The sequence below is a fragment of the Neolamprologus brichardi genome, chromosome 1 (assembly GCF_056152115.1).
Source record: "Neolamprologus brichardi isolate AB-2024 chromosome 1, ASM5615211v1, whole genome shotgun sequence".
NCBI lineage: Eukaryota > Metazoa > Chordata > Actinopteri > Cichliformes > Cichlidae > Neolamprologus > Neolamprologus brichardi.
Genome location: NC_142104.1, coordinates 11932588 through 11955234, shown reverse-complemented (window position 1 = coordinate 11955234; position 22647 = coordinate 11932588). Strand labels below are relative to the sequence as shown.

The window sequence follows — 22647 nt, the reverse complement described above, 5'->3', positions numbered from 1 at the left end:
AGGACAATGGCTGGAGTGCTTCCAGCTGATAGGAAGGCAACAGTAACTCAAACAACCACATGTTACAACTAAGGTATGCAGAAGAGCACGTCTGAATGTTCAATGTGTTGAACCCTCAGTATCAGCCGGTATCAGTTGGCCATCATTTAAACTCACAGTCTGATCACTTATTTCAGAGTGAAAACACACCTTCTGATGACTGCTTCCAGCAGGTTGACTCACCGTGTCATGAAGCTCAAATCATTTAAAAGTGTTTTTAGACTGAGATAGGGAGTTCAGTGTACTCAAATGGGCTCCAAAGTCACAAGATCTCAGTCCAGTAGAGCACTTTTGGGAACCGATTTGCACCACGGGTCAGCTGACATCTGCAGTAAATTGTGTGTGATGATGTGATGTCATCATGTCACTATCAAACAAACTCTGAGGAATGTTTCCAGCAGCTTGTTGAATCAGTGCCACAGAGAATTAAGGCCGTTCGGGACACCAAGCCAAGCGGGTACTAGCTAGCGAGGTGTAACTAATGAAATCTGCTGTTCAGCAAAATATTGATTTGAGTTTAAGCATAATAAACATTTTTGTTCATCAAAAGCTCAGAAAGTACAGTACCCTCAACAGATTAAAGGCAATAACATCTAAATGAAGTCAGGGAAACTGTGTGTAAACCTTCCAATTTTCAGGTTTTATACTTTCACTGAAACCTCAGAAATCAGACTGCTTCACCCCCCAAAAGAAAAAAAACAAAAAAATTCCACATCTTATTTTGTTTCATGATTAATTTTACCTAAAACAACCCAAAACTCTCAAAAATAAGAAACACAGAAACCCAAACAGTGCGGAATTCTTTTATTTTACTTTTACAGATTTGACAATTTATTCCAAGTTTCTTAACAGTGAACACATTCACTAAGCACAGCTACCAGAAACTACAAACAGTCCAGTTTTTCCAAATGTACACATGGGATCGGAGAGGAAACATCTGGTACCGGCTTCAGCATGTTCACACCAGTACCTCAAGAGCTCGGGAGGGGATGTATCTCTTTTTAAGTTAGTTTTGAACATTTCTTTAAAACGGCACAATTTATGCTAGTGCTGATGAGAACAATGGTAATTTATAATGTCTGAGTCATATCATACAGCCGATTCTCTCTTTAGTATGGAAATGCAGAGTGAATGAATGACATATTTCTCTTGTTTGAGAGCCCAAGAGAAGCCCAGGGGAACAAGATGCTGCAGCAGCTCTGCTCAACTAAGAAAGTAACACGAACCACTGAATGAATGAATGAAGATGCTTTTTGTTTTTACTCTGAAACTAGCTAATCCTTTGCAGTGTCCTCTGACTCTGAGCTTCATCTCGGACACCTGCGCCACACATCAACTTATAGTGTTAACAAAGAGATGTTAGTCAGTCAGGACATTAGCTAGAGGAAGGTCAACAGGCTGCACTTGTGTGAAAAGAACGGGGAAGTTTGATGGATTTCTTTTTCCAGTCCATACCCATCTATCGTTTATCAGATTTCCTCTGCAGTGTTGAAAAAAAGTTCATTTTGATGTCTGTGACACCAACTGCAGGACCGAATGACACGCAATCAAAATAAAAAACACATTTCTATTCATTTTACAGTGAAAGAAAACAAATACTGCACTGACAGAACAAAACAATGCCATAACGTTCGTCGATCATGTGTGTAAGTCATTCAGATAGCAAGTGATTCAGATAAGGCTTGGTCTACAATGTGCAGCTAAAAATCATGATACACTTCAATGTTTTTAAACATTCATATAGTTGATTAATTCCTTCAGTAACCATCTTTCTTACGACTACAAGATATGTTCTCTTTGCACACGACATACACTAAACCAACTACAAATCCAACCAATATAACAAAAACATGGTCCCAGGAAAGTGCAACACAAAATAGCTTTACATAATTACTCCACTTAAAACTAGAGTTTGGCATTCATACGTCACCTTGATCGTTTTTTCCCCTCTGAATGTAAATTTTACATCCTTGAAAAGGTTTCAATCAAAACTGCAGAATCCAGTTCATGTGTGTAAGGAGAAAATATTCCATCAAAGTGAAATGTGTTTTTTGAAAGGGTAAGGTCACCGCGCAAAATAAGGTTCACATCAAGGCGAGAGGCAGCTTAATACTAACGGCACAACAAGAAGTAAACTAGAAGTGCCAAAAGAAGAGGCAGCGAATGAAGGAAAAGCTGTTTTCACACACAAACTCTGAATAATGGCTGGTAAATCGGGTCACTGCATCCTTTTACTTCTTTTCCACTGTGTCCAGTCGAAACTGGTTTTATACGTTTTCTCAAAAAGCACTTGTGCCTAACCCCAACCAGTGATGTCAGTGAATATAGGAGGGGCTATCACAAGAAACTGACCAATGACTGGCCTGATTTCTTCACATGGAAATGACCCAAAATCTGCTGGTAACACTGCATAATAACGGTTTCTCACACCTGCTGAAATGTGAGCTTATTCTCGGAACTGTTTTCACATCAGCACTGGTTCCAGTACTGCTGCCCACGTAAGTGGGAAAAGGGGATTTTGTTTAGGTGAGGATGCCACCTGGGTAATGTAGGAGGTTGGACATGATACACCCATTTAGCTCCATAATTAGCTGCACTTTTTTTAACGCGAGCTGGCAGGTCAAATATATTAAATATCTCATGCAACTCTTCTCACAAATCCAGCAGATGCATGTGTGAAAACTACTGCAATAACAACATGGGCAGATTACCAGACAGTCCGACACTTCACCTGTGCCTGGGTTTCTCTTCTTTAAAATCAAAAACATGCACTTGGATTTTGCCAAACCCATGCAGTTTAAGTGGGGGCAGCAGGAGTAGCAGTGCATGCAAGCAAACAATCTGTGCACCAACAACAAAATGACAAAAAACAAAACTTCTTTGTCACCCTTAACCCAGCTGTGAAACTGAGAAGAGGAATAAATGAACACATTCTGGTTTCCTGGTAATAAAAGTCCACGTTGGGACATGCTGAGTGAAGGTGGATGGGTAGGAGATGTAAGAGGAGTCGAACAGAGCTGTGTTTGTGAGAGGATGTAGCAGAGGGAATGTAAAGCTCAATAGATTTGTATTAAACCAACTTCAAAGAGCCTTTAGAATCTATTCTGCTCAGTAATACATGGATTTAGATTATCTTAAGAAAATAACAATACTGAACAAAGTAAATAATCACACAATGACAACAGTAAAACATTTTATGGCTCTGAGCCAGAAGACAAGAAAAAAAAACAGTAAGCAGAGTGTAAGGTTGGTACTCATACAGTATGTGTTCATGTCAGTGTTTCCTGTGACGCTCGGCTTTGGTCACAGCTGTAAACGGTGCAGACTGTCGCAGGTTAAACCCTTTGCAGAGTTTGAACCTCAAACCTTCTCAATCTGTCCTCGCCTATAAAACCTGTGCTACACTTCATCTGCCAGACATGCAGGCTAAACATGACAAAAAAAAACATATCAAGGTTTAAGACACGACCTAACAAATAATTAGCTGTGCCGGCACTCATTAAAGATACTACATATTTACCTGATATTGACATAATAGCCAAGGAAGCAACTAAAACTGTCTCTAAGAAGCTGTTTGCCGTGGGAAAGAGTGGTCCCATCCTTTACTTCGGACACATTCGCTGCAAGGGGGAAGCTTCTAATCTTAAAAAGGGATGTAGCTATAAGTGCAATAAATAAAATACAGGATATATATTATTCATATTTATATATATATTTATTTATGTATAAATAATATAGTACAGATGATGAATTTTGTCTTGGCTTGACGTGTTCAGAGAATAAAACGTACAAAGTGAAATCTGCTCAGTGGTCACCTCAACACGGGGTGGAGAGAGCGCCGACTTTTTCACCTCATCATTCAGCTGCCCTCACACAGGAGCTCAGAATTCACCCAACATGAGGGCAGACTGCTAGACTGACAAATCATAATTTGTTTTGAGGCTTCAGCTCCACCTGGTGGGCCTGCTCTCGTGTATTGAGACAACAACAACAACAACAACTACTATCTTAACGATTACTGGAAACGCAGATGAAGGATCGATGGAGAGTACTGGAGGCATTGATCTGGTCCTGTGGCTTCTCTAAGAGGCAGGCGTTTTGTACAAGCAGCGGATGATGCTCAGGGCTTACGGCCAGATTTAAACCAGCGGAAATGACCACATGTGTGCGTATCTGTGCGTTCGTGAAAGAGAGAAGGCGAGTGTGCGTCTGTACGTTCGGAGGATGAAAGTACTTTACAGATGTGACGTGTCTGCATTTTTCATGTATGTGCGTGTTTAAACTAGAGAAACTGCTGAACCTTTTCACCTGTATATTTAAACATGACTTCAAATCGTGTTAACTTGAGTGAAATTTGCAAGTGTTTGTGGTGTTTTAAATTTTTTGGGGAGACGGTGACTTGCAGGGACTGTGGCCACTAAGACAAATTTGCCGCAGGGCTCAGAGTGCTCTCATGGGCTCGGATTAGACACGGGTGAGGAAGGCCAAATTGAGCGAGCCGGGGATCTGGATGGTTTCCAGTGCGAGGCAAGAAGGGTTAAACGGGAAGGTGACGGGATAGATCATCTTCGTGTCCATCAACAGCTGGGGACTCTCACAGCGGTCCCGCAAGCGAGTCTGGAGAGACAGAGATGATGGAAAAAGTTCATGTGCATTAAAAAAAAAAGGTAGTAGACAGAAAATATATTAAGCCAGTCTGTCTGAAGACTCGACAAGTAAGAAAAGTTATCTTGGTGCAGAATTGATTGCATGAACTTTTGTTCGTAAATACAGATCAGTGCAGTGACTCAGATCTGAGAGGACCCCTGAGCTCAACATAGTGCCTATGGGAAGTGTCAGGGAACTGTACTTGTTATCAAATTTACAGCTCTCCTATTACAAGATAGCTACCACTAAAAAGTAACCTGTTACTTTAAAAATAAATTATATAAACTCCATCTTTGCAATTATCTATCCAGCTACTGTACATCGACTTTACTTTACTTCACAGTGAGTCGATCTTGGCAGAACCCGCTCCACCACATAAACAAGCGCATTCATTTCCATCAGAGCGACGGCTTTAGGCAAAGTCAAAGCTAGCAGTTGTGGTTTTGGAGCTGTAGCTACATATCATTCTCTTCCTCACCAGCAATGTAGTTTTAACTTGACGTTACTTCTGACATATTCCTCTCACATGACATATATTAGCACAAAGGAAACTGAATATAAAAGCCATCCCTATCCAATGCTGACCTTAACATGCACACTGACACTGGATGCATTCATCTCTGCAGCTGTGTTGCTTGGCGTTTTAGTTACTCAAGCAGAACAGAAGTTTCTGTTTATCAGATGCCCAGAAATGCCAGAAAAATGCTGATGTTTTTCAAAGCAGCACACATTCATTGCCTTTACGGTACATGCACTAGTTAACAACAACAGGTGTCTCAAAGACCTCACAATATTAGTGACAAAACCCAAACAATCAGACAGTTTTCTACGAGTGACCGCTTTGAGGAAGAATTTCCTTTTTTTTTTTGCCTGTCCCATTTGGTTCTTTAGCCGTCAGAATTGTTGTCTGAAGACCAACAAGGATACCCAATGGATTTATTTTGCCAAATGGATCATCATGGCATTGCCGTATTGGTCCATTTGACTTCCTGTTAAAAGGAAGAATTTCCTTTTAACAGGAAGATAACCCGGGTAGAGCCAGCCTCACTCAACTGCAGCTTGCCTGGAACCAGGAAAAAATGACCCCAAAACACTGAAGATATAGCAGTATAGACTTGATTTAGCCAAAAAAGAAATTACCTGTATGGTCCGTATGAATGCGACTGACACTCTCTCCTCAAACTCGTTGACGGGGGTGTAGAGGTTCAGGACTTTTACGATCTGAAAGACACAAGACAGAAAAGTTACAAAACACAGAAAGAGAAACGTTTTAGCTGAAGCTTTAGCTGATAATAATTTTAAAAATCAGATTTTATCTGAATGAGGTGTAATGACAGAATATTTTACCTGAGCAGTGGTGAGAGCGTGGCACATGGAGCAGATGGCCTCTGCATCCTCGTCAGTCTTCTTCTTCACCTGCAGCAGCTGAGCGGCCTGGATCAGAGGCTCCAGCGTCTCTTTGGCTCCGCAGGTCATCAGACCTTTGTCTCTGAGCCACTCCTCCAGCTGACTCACATTGTACCTGCAAACACGCATTATGAGATAACACATCCGGCCTCACTCTGGAGATCTTCTCTGAGCAGCGACACCTCATACCTGATCTGCATGCCTTTGCTCCAGGAGCACATGTCTTTGCGTAGCAGCAGGTTGTTGAGTGTGACAGCGCCGATGATGTAAAACTGCTGCTTCACCACCTGCTTGATGAGCTCAGGGTCGGTGCCGTGCTGGCACATGGTGGAGTGGAAGGCGCTGAGCTGTCGCAGGATGGAGTCCAGGGTGTAGGTGCCCTCGTCGGCAATGCTTGATGTCCGTTTACGCAGACCCGTGGGCTTAACTCCCGACACGCCCTGAATGGTCTCGTGCTCCAACATGCCAGAGACTGAGGAAACACACGCACACAGGAGGTGTATAAGTACATGTGCTCTACCCGCTTGTTAAATGATGATCAACCGACCCTGATTATAAGTTCAACCCTCTCAGCATGTACTTACTTCTTTTGCATCGAGTCTTGTGAAAACTATATGTTAGCCCAACTACATCTCTGTAGCTAGCTGTGGGTGCCTGAACATTTTATGGCAACTTCCTAACTTCACCAACCACCTAAAATCGTACTATTTTTAAATCCTCGTCTATAATTACATTTATAGCAGTAAAATTATAGTATCACATGGATTTATTTCAGAAATTCCTCAGCTAGAATTTTTCATCTTTTCTTTATTTTGATAGCTTACAGTTATGGCTAACTGCACCTCATAAATCCTCTTTTTCATGGAAGTGTAACATCAGTAAGAGCAGATACAGTGAGTACTTTGGACCATATTTAACTGTCAAAGGTGTCTTAAAGCTTGTTTGCATAAAAGAACCAAAGGAGCAGGAAATTACTTATCAAGTGACACACACACATCACATGTACAGGGACACACCTATCATGGGCTGGAGGATGTTCTCCATGCATTTGATCAGCTGCTGGTAGATCTGGATGGCCAGGTCGCTGATCACTTGTCTGTACTCTGCGAGGTCGAAGTTGGACAGACAGTGCTCGTTCTGCCTCGACGTGTTGTGCTTCATGAATTGCTGAGACAAGCACAGAAAACAATGTGTTAGAGAAGGTGAACGATGTCAATATTAATCCACGACACAGTCGGTCAATACAAAAAACAAACAAACAAAACAACAGCTTGTTACGTCAAGCTTTATATTTTTTGTCCTTTAGGTCATTTTTAACAGATTAGTATATAAAGGACTGCAACAGCAAGATAATAAAAGAGATTCCTTCTTTCCGAATATCTAAATACAGTGATACCAGATGTCTTATTGAACTGACTAGAAAAACCTTGTATGTACTGGAATGGGACATTTTCTGTGTTTTGTGTATTGTTGTTGGTCTCACTTCGTCTCCGCTGTACTGTTTCAAACAGTGCAGGAAGCGGCAGGTGTTGGCCAGCCAGAAAGAGACGGTCTCAAAATCATCTCCTCGTTTCTGATGAAGAAGAAAACATCAGCAGAAGTTTGTGTTCACTGCAGAACCTTTTTTAGTTATGTAATGCAAAAAAAACATCCAAAAATTTAATTTAAGAACAAAGGAGCTGGAAACGCAAAATGTGAACTTTATTCAAATATTAAAAGCATACGTACCTTTAAGATCTTTTTAATGCTGTTGATGGTTGACGTGAGCAGAGTGCGGACCTTCTGGTCATCGTTGACGTAGTCTGCATGTCTCAGACACATGAACAGGATGTAGGCTGGCAGACCTGGGATCAGATTCACTGCTACACCACGAGGTTTTAGTTCTGGAGAGATGGAGGAGGGGTGAGTTTATTTGTAGATTTTATTTTGTGCAAACCGTGAATTGAGGCTTCAGTTTCCAGGGAATTTCAGTAATTTCAGGACTCCTTTCCATCTACTTTAACGCTTTAGATAGTGGACTATATCATTAATTCTAAATTCTTACCCAGGATGAGGTTCTTAACCAGTTTCATTTCATCCTCCTTCTTGTACTCTAGCATTCCCTGGAAGTCTTTCTCCCTGCGAGGAATGTTGACAGGGTGGATCGGCTCATCCACCATCTGTCCCGGAGATGTCTGGCCTTCGGTTTGACCGGCTGGAAGAAGCATGGCATGTGACAGTCAGCTGACATGTGGTGGAAACGAGCATATATGAATAGAGATTTTTAGGTTTCGGTTTTTCTCGCTTTACCTCCCATCTCTCCAATCCTCTTGGAGTAAACTTTCAGCTGCTTCTTGAGCTTTCGGATTGTTCTGTCCTGCTTCTCTAGCTGCTCCATTAGATCCTAAAAACACAGCGAGGGACACAGAGGAGAGAACAGTGAGGACTAACAGACAGCATCATCAGACACAGACCGCTTAGCAATGTCGCCCTCCAGTGGCGACAAGGAGGAATCCTACTCTTCTGTTAGTGGCTTTGCAGTGGACATCAGCTCAAACACGGAAATCAAAAGGTTAGAAGATGAAGAGAAAAGAATTTAAAAACATCCTTAGTGTGATTTTTAAAATCAACATTAGTACTGCTGTACTGGTTTTTGTTTTGGGGGGGTTTTCAGAGGAAGATTGCAGGATTTTTTTGGCTGTTAGGAAAAAGAAGAAGGTGCAGCGCTGCTCTGCTGTGAGTTACAAGACACTGTTGCAGAGAATTAGAGCGGCACCCTGCAGCATTTCATTCAGAACAATCTCAGTTAGTCAGAAACGTGCAAACATGCAGGCAAACACACACGCGGTCTCTACATACAACCATCCGACGTAAAATGACGACTCGAGCCTCTCGGGATGCCGTGGGGTCGTCTGCCATGAGTTCCTGTCAGGTGACACCATCCACACAAATGAGCGTGTGGGACGCAGCTCTGTAGCGGCTGGTTTCGTTTGTGTATGTATGGCCATGAAAGTGACTCAAATCACACAGTCGAAATGCTTTTATTCACATTTCCACCACTGGAAGAGTTTTTAGTCATGGTCTTATTATTAGTGATGTAACATATCAGTCAAATGAGCTGTGGCCATCTTTACGGATAGTGTAATATCCACACAAGTCTTCGTAGTCCCAGTTTTCTCAAACCGTGGGGTGGAATGATTATTTCAGAAGCGTTGGTTGGGGGTGTGACCTTTTCTTAGTGGTATGTGGTAATGTATTTACAGCAAATTAAAATTATTCTGTGGGTTTTTGGCCTGTTAATAATAAATAATGTGATTGCAGATTTAATATGAGTGTAAGATATACAAATTGTCTGTAGCTGTCAGTAGTTATATGGATATATATCAAGAAAAGTTTGTGTATACACACACCTAAAATCCATTCTTGTGTGTATACTGGTAAAAATAAGTGTGTTGTTTTTATTTTTATCATTTAAAAATTATGCTGAATTTCTGAGACAAAATTTAGCTCCTCCCCGTATCTGTGTGTGGAAGCTGCAGCGTACCAGGTTCTCATTGGTGAGCCGGGTGATCTCGTGTTGCAGACTGGCTTCGATTCTGGCCTCTGGAGGCAGCTGCAGATTCTGGGCTAAGAGCTGCTGCTGCCGGTTGTTCTCCTCCTTGACGTTCTGCAGCTCGCTGCGCAACGACTCCACCTCATTATCGTAAGTCCTCCGCTGAGTCTGCAGCTGGTGCTCCAGTAGCCTGAGAGAGGTAAGAGAGAAAGAGACAGAAATCAGCATCATACTGTGAGGGGGAGAAAAGCAGTGAGACGCCCAGTGCAGAAGGGAAAGAGAAGCTGTAGTTTCCACCAGAAAGTGGTGCTTGAGGACAGCAGCAGCAGCATGCTGTGCAGACACTACCAGCAGCCCAGAGTCCGGCCTCTCTGAACAACGCTCATTCATTCTCCTCCTCTCTTCAGAGTAAAAGTTTCTCTGAGGAAAACTGAACCGAGCCAAATCAGTACTCAGAGATCAGGCTCAGGAACGGAGCAGGTAGAGCTGACAGAGGTTCAGTTTTCATTCAGCAACCAACATGCAGTGTTTCTACCTTTTTATGAAAACTACAGTAGCAGTTAGTATAACAGCAGCACTTCATACACTTTATTAAAAAAGAACTTTGACTGCCTTTCTTGGTGGATATACACTGTTTTTCTGTTTTTCCAACAATTTCTCTGATGCAATCCTTTCTTGCTGATGCCTTTTAGGGATCAATCGTTTTATGCATATAGTGCATAAAATGACTTCTATTATTTTACTAGTTTTTATGATCCATTTGTTTTTCTGCATGCATAAATCATTTTGTACAAAGATGATTAGCAGATATTTCTTCTTGAGTTTGTCCAACCAGTCTACATGTGTTTTGTGGACTTGGAGAAGACATTTGTCCACATTCCTCGAGGTGTCCTGTGCTTTGGGAATATGGGGCTATCGGCTCTGGTGGGGATTGAATTCGTGTGCAGCCGCCTGTTTGATTCTAAAACGTTTTTAAGGTTATAGTAGTCTGGGTTTTATTTCTAAAACTTTCTAAAAATATTCCTCTGGAGAAATTTTTTTCTCTACCAGCACCTCGTATAGCTCAAGGTAAAAAATGTGTTTGAACTCTTTATTATGTATTTAAAGTACTGCACGCACACACATCACAGTGCAACCCCCTCAGAGAAAAATAACTGCTCTATGACACTACCAGACCTCTCAAGATTTAAAGACAAACACTGTAAAAAAATAAAAAGCATGAAGAAAGTGATTAACCTTAGTCAATGTCTGTGAACAACACTTAAGAGTTTTTTCACAGCTTTTTAACGATAGTAAGCAGTTATTGAGGAAACACTTGAGTGAATAAAAAAATTCAGCCCATCTAACTTCACAAGCTGAAGGCATCACAGCATAAAAGGAAGAAAAATTCCAAGGTCAACTGACATTTAACAAGCTTTCATAGCTGCATAAAACATGGTTAGTACAGTACGAAGACAAATCCTGCTTCACTGTCAGAAATAAATCTAGAAACTCAAACCAAAGCTTTGCATCAGTGACTGTACATTACACAACACCTAAAGAAAGTTTTACATTATAGCACCCTGTGAAGTGTGTGGCAGAAACAATAAGGAAGACAAATAATCAGAAGGCAGTCAAAATAAACAGACTGATGTGAGAGAGAAACGTGAGCGAAGAAAACCAACGGGTCACATTCTTTCCCGTGAAAAAAGGCAAACGTATCATGCTCAAAAACACCGTTAAACCTGATGGTCTCCTTCAAGCCCTGATTAACCAGCCACAGCTCTCCGTCCTCATTCAGCTTACGCAAGTCTGGAGCAGCAGATCTAACCGACACACAACACAAAGCAACATGAACATTACAATGGCACAAAGAAACGTGAAGGGTGGTCGGGTGAGCGGGACCACATGAGCAAGAATATTTATCTGAGGTGTGATAACATCCTGCATCTGGTCTTCAACACAAAATAACAATAATACTAATTTGTGTGATGTCATAAAGTTAAAGGAAGAAAACCTGTAAAACCTGATCCTGATGATGTGTGAAGTCCTATTTCTGACTCAATGCATTTCAGTAATACATTAAAGTGGACCTATTCCGCTCGTTTCTAACCCCTTCTGTCTTTTACAACAGCTGCATCAATCTTGCCGCCTCATTAACAAGGTTAGAACAGCAGGTGGCGCTTCTCTGCCTGAAATGACCAAATTAGAGAAAACTACTTTCACAGGGATCACGAAGAGTAAAAAAGACAAAGGAGCATCTGGAACAGAGCCTTTAGTGTCAAACCTGAGATTATGGTTGACAGAGATGAGATGGACATGTGCAGACCTCATTACTGTAACAGTATGTGCACAACAGAAAATAAAGAAAAGGTCCACTTTAATCATTTATTCAACCACTGCAGGTAACAGTGGTATAAATCTACTGATGTGAATTAGCAGTATTTTATATGTGTGTGAGTGAATGAGTTTGTTCTTGCATTTACTGAGTGATCCAGTGACCAAACTTTGTAGTCAGTGGGAACAGAAAAGGTCAAGAAATGGGACACATGAATGCAGCGATACAAAGTTGAACTTTTAGGGAAGCTCTACTGTAAAACAACATTGTCGCTGTAGATATTTCTAATCTGATCTCATTGATCTTATCAGCTGTCAAACATTTGGCCTCATTCAATAAAATGTGCATGTGTTACTGTGCACAGTAATGCTTATTCTTGCAAGATCACTTTCAAATTTAGCTCCCATCGCCTCCGTGTGCAAATCCAAATCATTCTATATTGAATGGCATGTGGCTGTTTTTTGCTGTCTAGAAACTGTCATACTCCATTTCTCTATGAAGTCGAGAGTGAAAAGGGAAGCACGGTTGCTAAAAAAACAAAACAAAAAAGTAAAAGGAGTGAGAGCTTTGAGGTAGAAGCCAGAGAAGGCACACTTTTCTGAAGTGTTTCCTTAGGAGTGAAAAGCTTGGACTGCAATAGCCGAGGCAGTAAATATTGTGTCTCCAGAGACTCGGAGCGAAAGGTGACACAGGCAAAAGTTTCGACATCAGAGCTGCTGTGAAAACTTGGAAACAGACCAGAAGAAAAAGGAGGCAACGGGTGAAGGATGAGCACCACCTGGATCCATCACCCAAAGCCATTTATTACGCCGAAGTAGCATTTAGTAAAGAGGCGATGTTAACTGTCAATTAGGATGATCTCTATTAAATTAATTGTGCCAAATATGCTTGGATTATTTATTTTTTAATAAAGCCACCCTAATATGCTACGCTTTCGGCAAAAATGTGTGTGAGACAGAAAGGCCCTTGTGATTGTCTGAGGCTGCTGTAAACCAGCTTTCAGGAAAAAAATATGGATGAATTTGGGATTTCTGCATGAAACGTTTGAAATGTTCAAGCGCAGATTTGTGAATGAGGCCTAATGTCTGCACTGTTCTGAAACCAGTAAAATTATTATGAGGAAAAGTAAATTGACTTAACATTTTAAAATACAGAGATTGTAACATTTTACCCTTTTCCATTTTAGTTGTGCACACAGACTGTATATAAAAGATGGAAGCCCTGCTGTGACGTGTTTTGGACTTTACTATCTTCGTGTTTTGAAATTGGATGAGCATGGGTCAAATCTAATGAACCCTTTAAAGCCTGAACCATTAAATAATAATTACCAGAAAATTAACATTTTTTGAAAATGGAAAATTCTGTGTTGAACTTTGTGACAAAATTTTTAAAAAGATTGTAAATTAAATATTAATTTGCAAACATGAGCTTTAATTTTTGTCATAATTGCTACAGGTATTTTTTTTGTGCAATGTATTGTGTAAATGAATTTGTTTTTTTGGAGCGTGGAGTGGGGAAATCACAGTGACGTCTGAAAAACTCAGAAGGTACCCCTGATGAAGACAATACATTACAACATGTGCAGCATATAAGATCTGAATAATAATAAGACTTGAACCAAGTGTTGAGGCAAAAAAAAAAAAAAAAAAAAAAACATCGGAAGGCTGCTCATGTGGCCATTTTCCAATAGATTTCTCTCTACAGTAACTTTGTTTGCAAACAGGAGTCAAATGTTTGCAAACGCAGCCTCTTTTGCATCTCCTTCCTTGCTGCCTCCCTCCTTTATATACAGTCTGTGGTTGTGTGTAAATGCACGCTTCCGCACAAGTACGCTGTGCATCGCTGTTTTAGTGTAATAATGAAAACAATTAAAACATAAATGAATCATTTCATGCACCATTCATGCCAAACTCCTTCTATAAAGCTGAGGCTGAAGCTCTTCTACATCGGGATCTAAACTGTGGCACGGTTAGTCACTTTGGGCGTAAAAGTCAAACCGAAACTCAAAGCCGTCTCCCTCGCTGCTCAGATAGTTTCATGCTGTTATGTGAAGCAGGTCCTGCAGTAACTACATCACCGTGAATACAGAGATAAAGTCACAACAACTGCAGAGCCATTAAAGTCACAGAACTCTTTGTTTTAAAGAGAAGACAGAAGAAGCAACTCTGCTCCGGTTCATGCTGAACAGTTTGACCCATGCAAACCATTTTCTCACTTCCCTCATGAGCCACATAAATATTCTTGATGTCAGTAAGTACAGCTACATATACACAATGTCCTCTTTCTGTTAGGCCAAAACAGAATCTAATATTTTATTTTGCAGCGTGTTCTCACTCCTGTGCGTCAAATATGCCGTTTTTGCCGTCTGTCCACCATTATGTACAACAAGTTACAAAGACCTGCTTTAGGAAGCTGAAAGGTTAATCATCCAGAAAATGTCTTCACGTCCTACTTCACTTTTTAAAACCTTTTTTCACTTTCTTTTTTTAAACGTTAGAAGTCAGTCATATGCATATAGTATTAAAGACAGAAAATTAGGGGACTAGATTAGTTTATCCTAATAAAGTTCTTTCATTCTAATCATAGTTCATTGTAATGAAAATGTCTTCATGAGCTATAATTGTTTATTTATTACTCTAAAGGGCAGACAGATGCAGCAGTATTATATTTTCCAAACGAGTTCAAAACAAAAAAAAATCAATATAAAATTAACATCCATCCATTTTTTTTCAGCATTTTCAAAATATTTTGAGTCTCAGAAGGAAGTTCAAATGTTCAATTTCACACATTTTCTGAACTATTTTTAATCGATTAAAGGATTTTTTTTGTTCAATTATTTCTGTAACATTTTTCTATCCGTCATATTTTTCAAATCCAATCGGCACACTTCACAAATAAATAACACTAAACCTAATCGGTCAGCTAGTTTCCAATCAGTAAGACGAAATTACAGATCAGGCCCACAATATACCAAAATGATGTGAACTTTTCTTTTCTCCTTCATCTTTCCCTTTCAGTTTTACTGGAAGGTTTGGTTTAGACACTAAACGCATTAGTTTTAGGAAAAACTAACAATGAGTTGGGTAAGACACGCCGGTGGCATTATTTGACGCCGTGATAATGACAATAGGCGCGTTATTCATCATGCTTTTAGGGCCAAAAAAATGTTACGCTCTGCCGCTCAAGCTTTCATCAGCACTACAGACTGAAATCAGCTGCAGTAACATCTGTCATTTATAACCCAGTATTTCAGCGACAGCGTGGCCATGCATGCTCTGCTCCACGATGCATCGGCCACGTCTCATCAGTTACCTCAGCCTACTCAGGAGATCACTGACTTCCAGCTGCTGACGCATGAACCTAGGAGATCTGACAGGACAAACAGGGATTCACACACACATCGCACACACAGCGCTCACACATACACAGTATCATAATGGCACTAGAGAATACAAAGGTGGATGTGAGTTAGTCGAGGACAATGAGTAAAGACATGGAGGTGAGGAAGAGAAGTACCTGTTGGTGTCTTTGAGGCCTACGTAAGCTTGCTTGACTTCGTCGTCCTTCAGTTTGGACACGTCATCTTTATACACTGAAGGCTCCGTCATGGTCTCCTGGAAATAAGCGAAGAGACAATAGAGAAACAATACTTATCACTTGTGATCAAAAGTTTTGATGTTTTTTGGGATACATGACTAAGAACCATTCACCTAATACATATAATATTTGCATCTACAGTACTGCGGTTATCGCCTTTTTTTAAAAAAAAACATCTGAAATAACCTTCAATCAATTTTGTTCAAGTATTCATGACACACTCATATTATTCAAAAACCACAATTTCAACTTGAAGGGAGCTTTCATACTGAAGTACAACACACACACAGACACACACACACACACACACACACACACACACAAAGACAAAGGACAAGACAAATGTACAATACACAGGTGAAGACAGTGTCTGATTATAAATATGACTATTATGTCTTGACTCTCTAATTTTACTTCTTTTAATTATCTGTTCTTTTCCTTTCTATTAATTTTGTAATTATAGTATCGTATCCTTTAATTTGAGTTATAAATAAATACACATAAATACTGCTTGGTGTCAGATGAGCCCCAGTCTCCTCATAAATCTGAACTTGATCTGATATTAAAGTGATTTAGATCTGTTTACACCTCATTATGTTGTATTGAACAGTTAGAGTTAAGGGCGGCTTAAACTCTGAATTCATATTAACATTTAAAAGCAGAACCTCTATGCTTCAGTCAGATATCCATGATATTCAGGTAAATATTTATATATTATATAACGCTCCACTAATTCTACACATGTAACTGTAGCCAAATATGAAATTTTAAAATCTATCACTTATGTCTACTTAATCTATTGCTTTTTAGCACATGTATACTGATCACAGATTCACTGGCCACACATTTAAATGATGCTCAAGTGGTACTAAAGGGCCTAAAGTGTGTCAAGAGAATATATTTCCCACACCACCACCAGCCTGAACTGTTGATACAAGGCACAATGGGTACATGCTTTCCTGTTATTTTACACCAAATTCAGAATTTCCTGAACATAATTTCCTCTGGGATTAATAAAGTATTATACTTTATTAGGTATTAAAATAAAGTATAAAGTATTTTCACTAATTAATTTACGTATATCCGCTTAAAATTAAGCAGGCTGTCTTGACTATGTCTACACCCCTAAAGGCACTGAGCTGCTGTGATGCGGTCGGTTGGACATTTGATTAACAAGCAGTTAAACATCTTTGTACCTAACAAAGTGGCCATTGAGGGTCTATCCAATATTAAGCTACATTTCTCACTTATTTTCAGATTCTTACCCACTTACTTAACTTTGTATTACAACATTTTATAACCGGTCATACTTGCTCCACACGGAAATATCAGTAACTTCTTTGACCTTTCTACTTTAGTCTTCAATTTAGGTTACAAATTTTCACACAGCTTCAAGAGAACAGGACTTAATGTGTTTCACTGAGCGTGTGAAAGCAGACAATGGCAGCGAGTCGCATCTCTTCATTCCACAAAGTTAAACTAATGCAGAATAAAAGACAATAAAAGACAACTGAATCAAGAAAGCAGTTGTTTTATGTTGTTTTTCATTGCTGATAGCGTCCTCGCTGTAAATGGAAACCAGAATAAATGCTGTAATTCTGTGTTTCACTGAGATGCCTGAGGATGTTTCATACACAGCACAGACCATGAAAAAACATGTCAAATACTCGTGGTTGACGCCATTTTTTCAACTGTACCTTCTCATCCTGTGGGGAAGCATGAATGGAGGAGAGAAGGTGGAGACGGGGCAGTTAGGCACGATGGACAGGTTGAAGCATTGTCAATACCCCCAAAAAGAGTTCACGTGTCGAATAAATAAAGACTCGTTTTACGATCTAAGCTCAATGAAGTTTTAGTTTTAAACACAACAAGAGTTATAAGAAAAAATCCTTTGGGTCAATAGAGTTGACCAATTTTTTTGTTATCTGCTTACTAACAACAACAACAACAAACGCAGACAGAGATGAAAACACACAAATATGAGAAGGTGGATGTAAAAAAGCAGCATTTCATCCACCTTCACAGTTATGAGACCTTGTAAAACATGACAACATGCCAAACACAAGACCCCTTTTTGCTTTTCTCTAATTGAATGTGAACAAAATAAAGAATATCAAGTGCTGTCTCTACCTTGTGGTGCACGGCCTCCTTCTGACTGACCAGCTGGGAGCGCAGGATCAGCACCTCCTCCTTGCGGACCTCCAGTTCCTCACAGGAGGCGTTGAGCTGTTCCAGGAGCACCTTGTAAGCTGGCGAGCCCGGAGCACCGGCGCCTGTAGCAGCGTTACCGAGCAGACTTTTCCTCATCTCCACCAGGTCATGTTTCAGCTTCTTGTTCTCTGACTCGAGCTCCTGACGCTGAAAGATGAAGTTACAGTCAGAAATACGAGCAGAAAATTTGACTTTGTTTTCATTTGCTGTATAAGAAGCATTGATGATGTCATTCAGAGGAGTGAGTGGAGGTTAGGACACCTATGGTCATGTTACTTACCTTCAGGGACTCGTACTCCAGCTCAGCCCCACGAGCCTGAAACGAAAACACGTTTATATACTTTTAATCTGTAGTGATAATTATTCATGTAGATGATTTTGGTCTGAGTTATTTTATAAGTACTGAGGAAGACCTGAACCTAAACAAGCTCTAATTATATTCTATATCATCTCAAATATCCATTATCTGACTGAACTTCATGTTAACAGATCTTTCAACTTTTGGTTTTAGATCATCTGTTTTTCAGTGAGTGCAGTGAAAATGGGTGAAGGTACCATGGCACTAGTCCGCTGCAGCTGCTCCTCTCTGTTTTCCAGTTCGTTGCGCAGCAACTGCTTGTCTTGCTCCAGCTCTGTGACACGTTTCTGCAGCTTGAGAGTTAGCGAGGTGTCGATTCCTCGTGTCACATCCTGCATGTGAGAAGAACGATTACAAATGTGCCACATGAAACGTATTGAAATGCAAATGCTTAAAGCACATAAACATCAACTATAATAACATTTTCAAACACTAATATTAAACATCTCCTAACTTGTATTCCAGTTAGGGTTATGCTTCACTTTAACTTTAATGATTTGTTTCCCTAATGGTTGAAACTCCATCTTCAGATCACAATTAATTTTCTTACTTCGCGGCCACGGGTACCATCTTCCAACTCGGCGTACTCTGAGTTGTACGTGTACTCTGATTCGTTGCTGCTGTGGGTAGAATCTGTTCTCCTGTGGCCAGGCTTCGAGACGTTCTGCAGACAAAAGAGGAAATAAGCCTTTTAATTTGAACAAGTATTGACTCGCACTCACTCTGCTGCGCTTGCAGATTAAAAGTGCAGTTAGGCACTGAACACTACCAAGCATCTGCCTTCCACAGAGTCTATGAAGAGTCAGTATTTCTGCTGTTCTCACCTTTTCTGGAAGCTTAACATTTAAACAAAGGTGTAGAAATGTGGCTCATTGTTCGCAGTACATGAGCAAATGTGTTGCTCACCGAAGAAAGAGCCATCTCCTTGAGGTCGTCGTATTTCTCCTCGAGGCGAAGGTGTTCGCTCAGGAGATTCTGGTAGCGAGAACGCTCCTCGTTCAGGTCGGTCTCCAGCTGTTGAGTCTCCTCTGCTATCGCACGAGTCATTTTCTCTGAGGGGTAAAACATAAAGAACAAGTCGTTTCAAACTTTGCAAAGATGAAATTAACTGAGCTGTTGGATGCAACTTAAATGTATGCGGTGATGCGTACCTGTCATCTGCTGACTCTGTTCCTGAATCGACCGATTCAAGTCGTCCTTCTCTTTCTTCAGCAGCCCGTTCTGATCCTTCAGCTCTGCCACCATCTAAAAACACACAAATGTGATCCTTACATCACAAATGATTAAACCTTTCTTACAGAACATATTGTGTGGGACACATTTGTTGCTGAGATTTGTTTTAAACTAGACTCTTAGATTTGTGAGAATAATCTCAAGAAATGAAATGTAATGAGAGATGTTATGATAGCGCTGCAATGAGTCTGACTCGGTCTGTGCTGTTCTCCAATGTCTCTTTGCAACAGGGGAGTCAACTCAACTGTGTGCAGTGGTCTGGCTTATTTTTCTATCTAAAAGCAACATTTCCAACACTTACGTCCCTTTAAACCTAAATCTATGTCCTGCAAAAAGCACATCAATATTTTTGGAGGGATTTCACTCTAAGGGAAACTAAACATAAGTAAAAACAATAACAACAAAAAAAAAAGTATCTTTGATACAGTAGCTCAACCCGCTAACAGTACTTTGGCCTAATGAGCAAAAAGAAAATTAAAAATACGAAACTATGACAACTCTTTGGGTCTTCAGTCTAATAGCCTTCACTGGCAACAGTGTAAAGAAAGAGAAAGCAATGTAAACTAGAGAAAACCACAAACACCAGCTGTCTCACTAAATCACTACTCTCCTGTGCTCACCTGCCCTGGGGCAATACTGCCCTCTGAGCCCACCATGTGCCCCTCTCCCCCCGGTTCGCTCTGGCTCCTGAATTGCCAATATGTGTAGTCAAGCAAAAAAGAACACACAGTTTTGTGATAAACAAGATCTATTTCTCCTGGAGACTACCGGGGACTTTACTTATTAGGGGTCATTGTTGATTCTAGTTTCAAACTAATAATGTGGATTTTTGAAGTAGTCTCAGAGACATGAGGAAGAGGAAGCAGCGAAAGAAAAGTGATGTGACTAAATTCATCCACAGCAAGCGAGCGTTCAGTATGCAACCAAAATATGTGGAAATTAATAAAGGAAGAGAAAGAAGTGGATGACAATGAAGAGAAATATGAAGATGCTATATATTCATAGTGGACAGTGATGCGTCAGTGGCTCCTGTCTTACTTTCTCCATTTCGTCCCTGTAACTTTGCGCCCAGTCCTCGATGGTCTTCTTCTCCTGCTGTGTGGCACTCAGCTCCTTCTTCAGCCTCTCCAACTCCTCCAGCAGAGAAGACACCTGGTTGGCTTTGTTCTTGGCATCCTCCTCCACCCCGCGCAACCGGTTCAGCTCACTGCGCATTCGCTCGCTCTCCACTGCGTAGGAACTCTCCAGGCCGACTAGCCTCTCGTTGACCAACCGGTTTTCCTTGGTCTGGGTGTACAGGATAAAAGTTAAGCTAAAAAAAACCTCATAGAGAACAAAATAAATGAATAAATAAATAAATAACACGACAGGTCAACATGTCACCTGCTCGTCGATCTTCCTCTGCAGCTGCATGATTTTGTTCTCCATGCCTTTGTTGAGCTTCTTAAAGTGTTCGACTGAGCGAGCCTCAATCTTCAGCTTCTTCAGCTCACGCTTGGCCCTCATCCTGCGGATGCAGCACTGCAGGTAGACGATGGCTTCCAGGCAGCGCTTGTACCAGCACCGGGCCAACCAGCCACGAATGTGCTTCTGAATGATTACCGCCTTATGCTCCCGCAACAGCTACAGTCACATACAAAGGCAGTGATAGAGAGGAAAAGAAATACTAGTACATTAAAGTGAATTTTAGAAAACTTACACTTCCTTCTGTCCACTGAAAACTGTGCAAACATAGAATAACAGATTATAATATTAAAAACAGGAGTGTTTTCATGACTCACCGCCTGATACTTCTGCCGGGCCATGTAAGCTCTGAGGATGGTTTGCATGGCCAGAGCAGCTGCCTGCTTCTGCTTGTAGCGTTTCCTCTCCACGTACATCCTCTGATACTTCTGGATGAAAGTGGCTGCCTGAGTGCGGCGCAAGAACTTGGCCAGGCTGAGGAGAAGCAAGAGGCAGGATTTCAATTTCTGTACACCTCTAGTTTTTAGCTGGATAAAATGTTAAGTGCCACAGTTCTCACCAGCGGGCCTGGTATCCTCTGGTGAACCTTTGTATGGTAATGGCGGCACTGCGCTTGCGCAGGTACTTCTTGCGTGCCAACCAGCAGCGGATGGTTTTTTGGATGCGGATACAGGCGGCACGCAGCTTGTCTGCCCTCAGTTTCTCCAAGTAAGCCACCTGACCGGCTCTGAAGAAGATCTTAGTCTTACCAAACTGATATTTATCCTGATCCTGTGGGACAAAAGAAGCAGTGATCAGAGGTGAAACGAAACTCAATCATGATTTAAAAGTTGTTTTAATCTGTTGTTTTATAACAGAGAACTGTAAAATGAAGCAAGGGACCAACTATCTGACCTGCACTAATTTCTCCAGAACGTTCTTGCAGGTCAACTTCTTGTCAGCGAGGACGTCTTTCTGCTTCATCAGCACTCGGTAACGGCTGAAGAACTCCTGATACGTCCATCTGACAAACAAACACAGACGCTTAAAATCTGATCCTTTCAATTTATCAAATTTTCCTCCGAAATACTTCTAGTACCAAAAGCTGGAAAGATTCAAGTATTTGGAGTTTTGGTCGGCAGACTCTTTGATCTAAGAAGAAGTTATTTTGAATTTTTTTTTGCATTGAGCATCACATTGAGGGAGATGGTACTAAACTGTCTACATTTTGATATGTAAAACAATTTATTCAGTAGTGCTGAGTGTGTGAAGTTTTGCTGTTTGTTGTATAGTCGTCTCTTTACTTAAAAATTTATTCAATACACTATGTTTTGGTTTTGATTTTGCTTTCCTCAACTCCTTTTCACCTTTATTATTACCTCTACACGTCTCTTGGATTTTCTGGGGAAAGTAAGAACTGTGCACATACTGGAGAAGCTCACGGTGAGATGAGCAGTGACAGCATTTTTGAGACTCTTCACCGTGTCTCTGTCTATTTGAGTGAGTTAATTCAGTACTCATCACTTCAGATGATCCAACTGCTTGCACTGGCCTTCTGCTATGCAAATGTTATATTTCTTCTATATGAACACACATTAAATAATTAGACGTTTACAGTGTGAGTCAGTCACAGTGTTGCTGGGGTGCTTCAGTACCTCGATGGGAAGCCTGCAGCAGAGATCCGGATGGTTTCCAGGACGCCGCAGGCTCTGAGCTGCTGCACCGCACGTTTGGGATCAAACCTGCCGATATCGAATAACCACAGCCAATGTGAATCATGTATACACAGTTTTGTACAATAAAACACTGCATAAACATGCAGTGTTACTGGTGTCTAAAATTTAAACAGAGAACTTGAAAAAG

The 22647-nt window shown here is 40.7% G+C and overlaps 1 protein-coding gene across 3 annotated transcripts in view; it reads right to left on the bottom strand.

The window, feature by feature from the left end:
• Nucleotides 1-828: 828 nt before the first annotated feature.
• The window catches only part of myo5aa (myosin VAa), a 65562-nt gene continuing 43743 nt past the window's right edge, over nucleotides 829-22647 (bottom strand). Inside the window, exons 17-42 of one of the 3 annotated variants that reach the window (XM_087852898.1) lie at nucleotides 22440-22526; nucleotides 21700-21808; nucleotides 21365-21576; nucleotides 21123-21279; nucleotides 20725-20964; nucleotides 20380-20628; nucleotides 19260-19353; nucleotides 19015-19160; nucleotides 18659-18772; nucleotides 18306-18440; nucleotides 18031-18066; nucleotides 17670-17897; nucleotides 15459-15556; nucleotides 15255-15311; nucleotides 11350-11430; nucleotides 9617-9815; nucleotides 8932-8997; nucleotides 8383-8476; nucleotides 8138-8287; nucleotides 7822-7976; nucleotides 7577-7666; nucleotides 7110-7260; nucleotides 6283-6565; nucleotides 6034-6208; nucleotides 5827-5907; nucleotides 829-4656 (exon numbers count right to left, since the gene is read on the bottom strand). In XM_087852898.1, coding sequence (XP_087709024.1) covers nucleotides 4504-4656; nucleotides 5827-5907; nucleotides 6034-6208; nucleotides 6283-6565; nucleotides 7110-7260; nucleotides 7577-7666; nucleotides 7822-7976; nucleotides 8138-8287; nucleotides 8383-8476; nucleotides 8932-8997; nucleotides 9617-9815; nucleotides 11350-11430; nucleotides 15255-15311; nucleotides 15459-15556; nucleotides 17670-17897; nucleotides 18031-18066; nucleotides 18306-18440; nucleotides 18659-18772; nucleotides 19015-19160; nucleotides 19260-19353; nucleotides 20380-20628; nucleotides 20725-20964; nucleotides 21123-21279; nucleotides 21365-21576; nucleotides 21700-21808; nucleotides 22440-22526 — 3640 coding nt within the window. In that variant the 3' untranslated portion in view covers nucleotides 829-4503. The remainder of the gene's footprint in view (nucleotides 4657-5826; nucleotides 5908-6033; nucleotides 6209-6282; nucleotides 6566-7109; nucleotides 7261-7576; nucleotides 7667-7821; nucleotides 7977-8137; nucleotides 8288-8382; nucleotides 8477-8931; nucleotides 8998-9616; nucleotides 9816-11349; nucleotides 11431-15254; nucleotides 15312-15458; nucleotides 15557-17669; nucleotides 17898-18030; nucleotides 18067-18305; nucleotides 18441-18658; nucleotides 18773-19014; nucleotides 19161-19259; nucleotides 19354-20379; nucleotides 20629-20724; nucleotides 20965-21122; nucleotides 21280-21364; nucleotides 21577-21699; nucleotides 21809-22439; nucleotides 22527-22647) is intronic. The other 2 variants (XM_087852812.1, XM_087852864.1) reach the window with 2 other exon arrangements.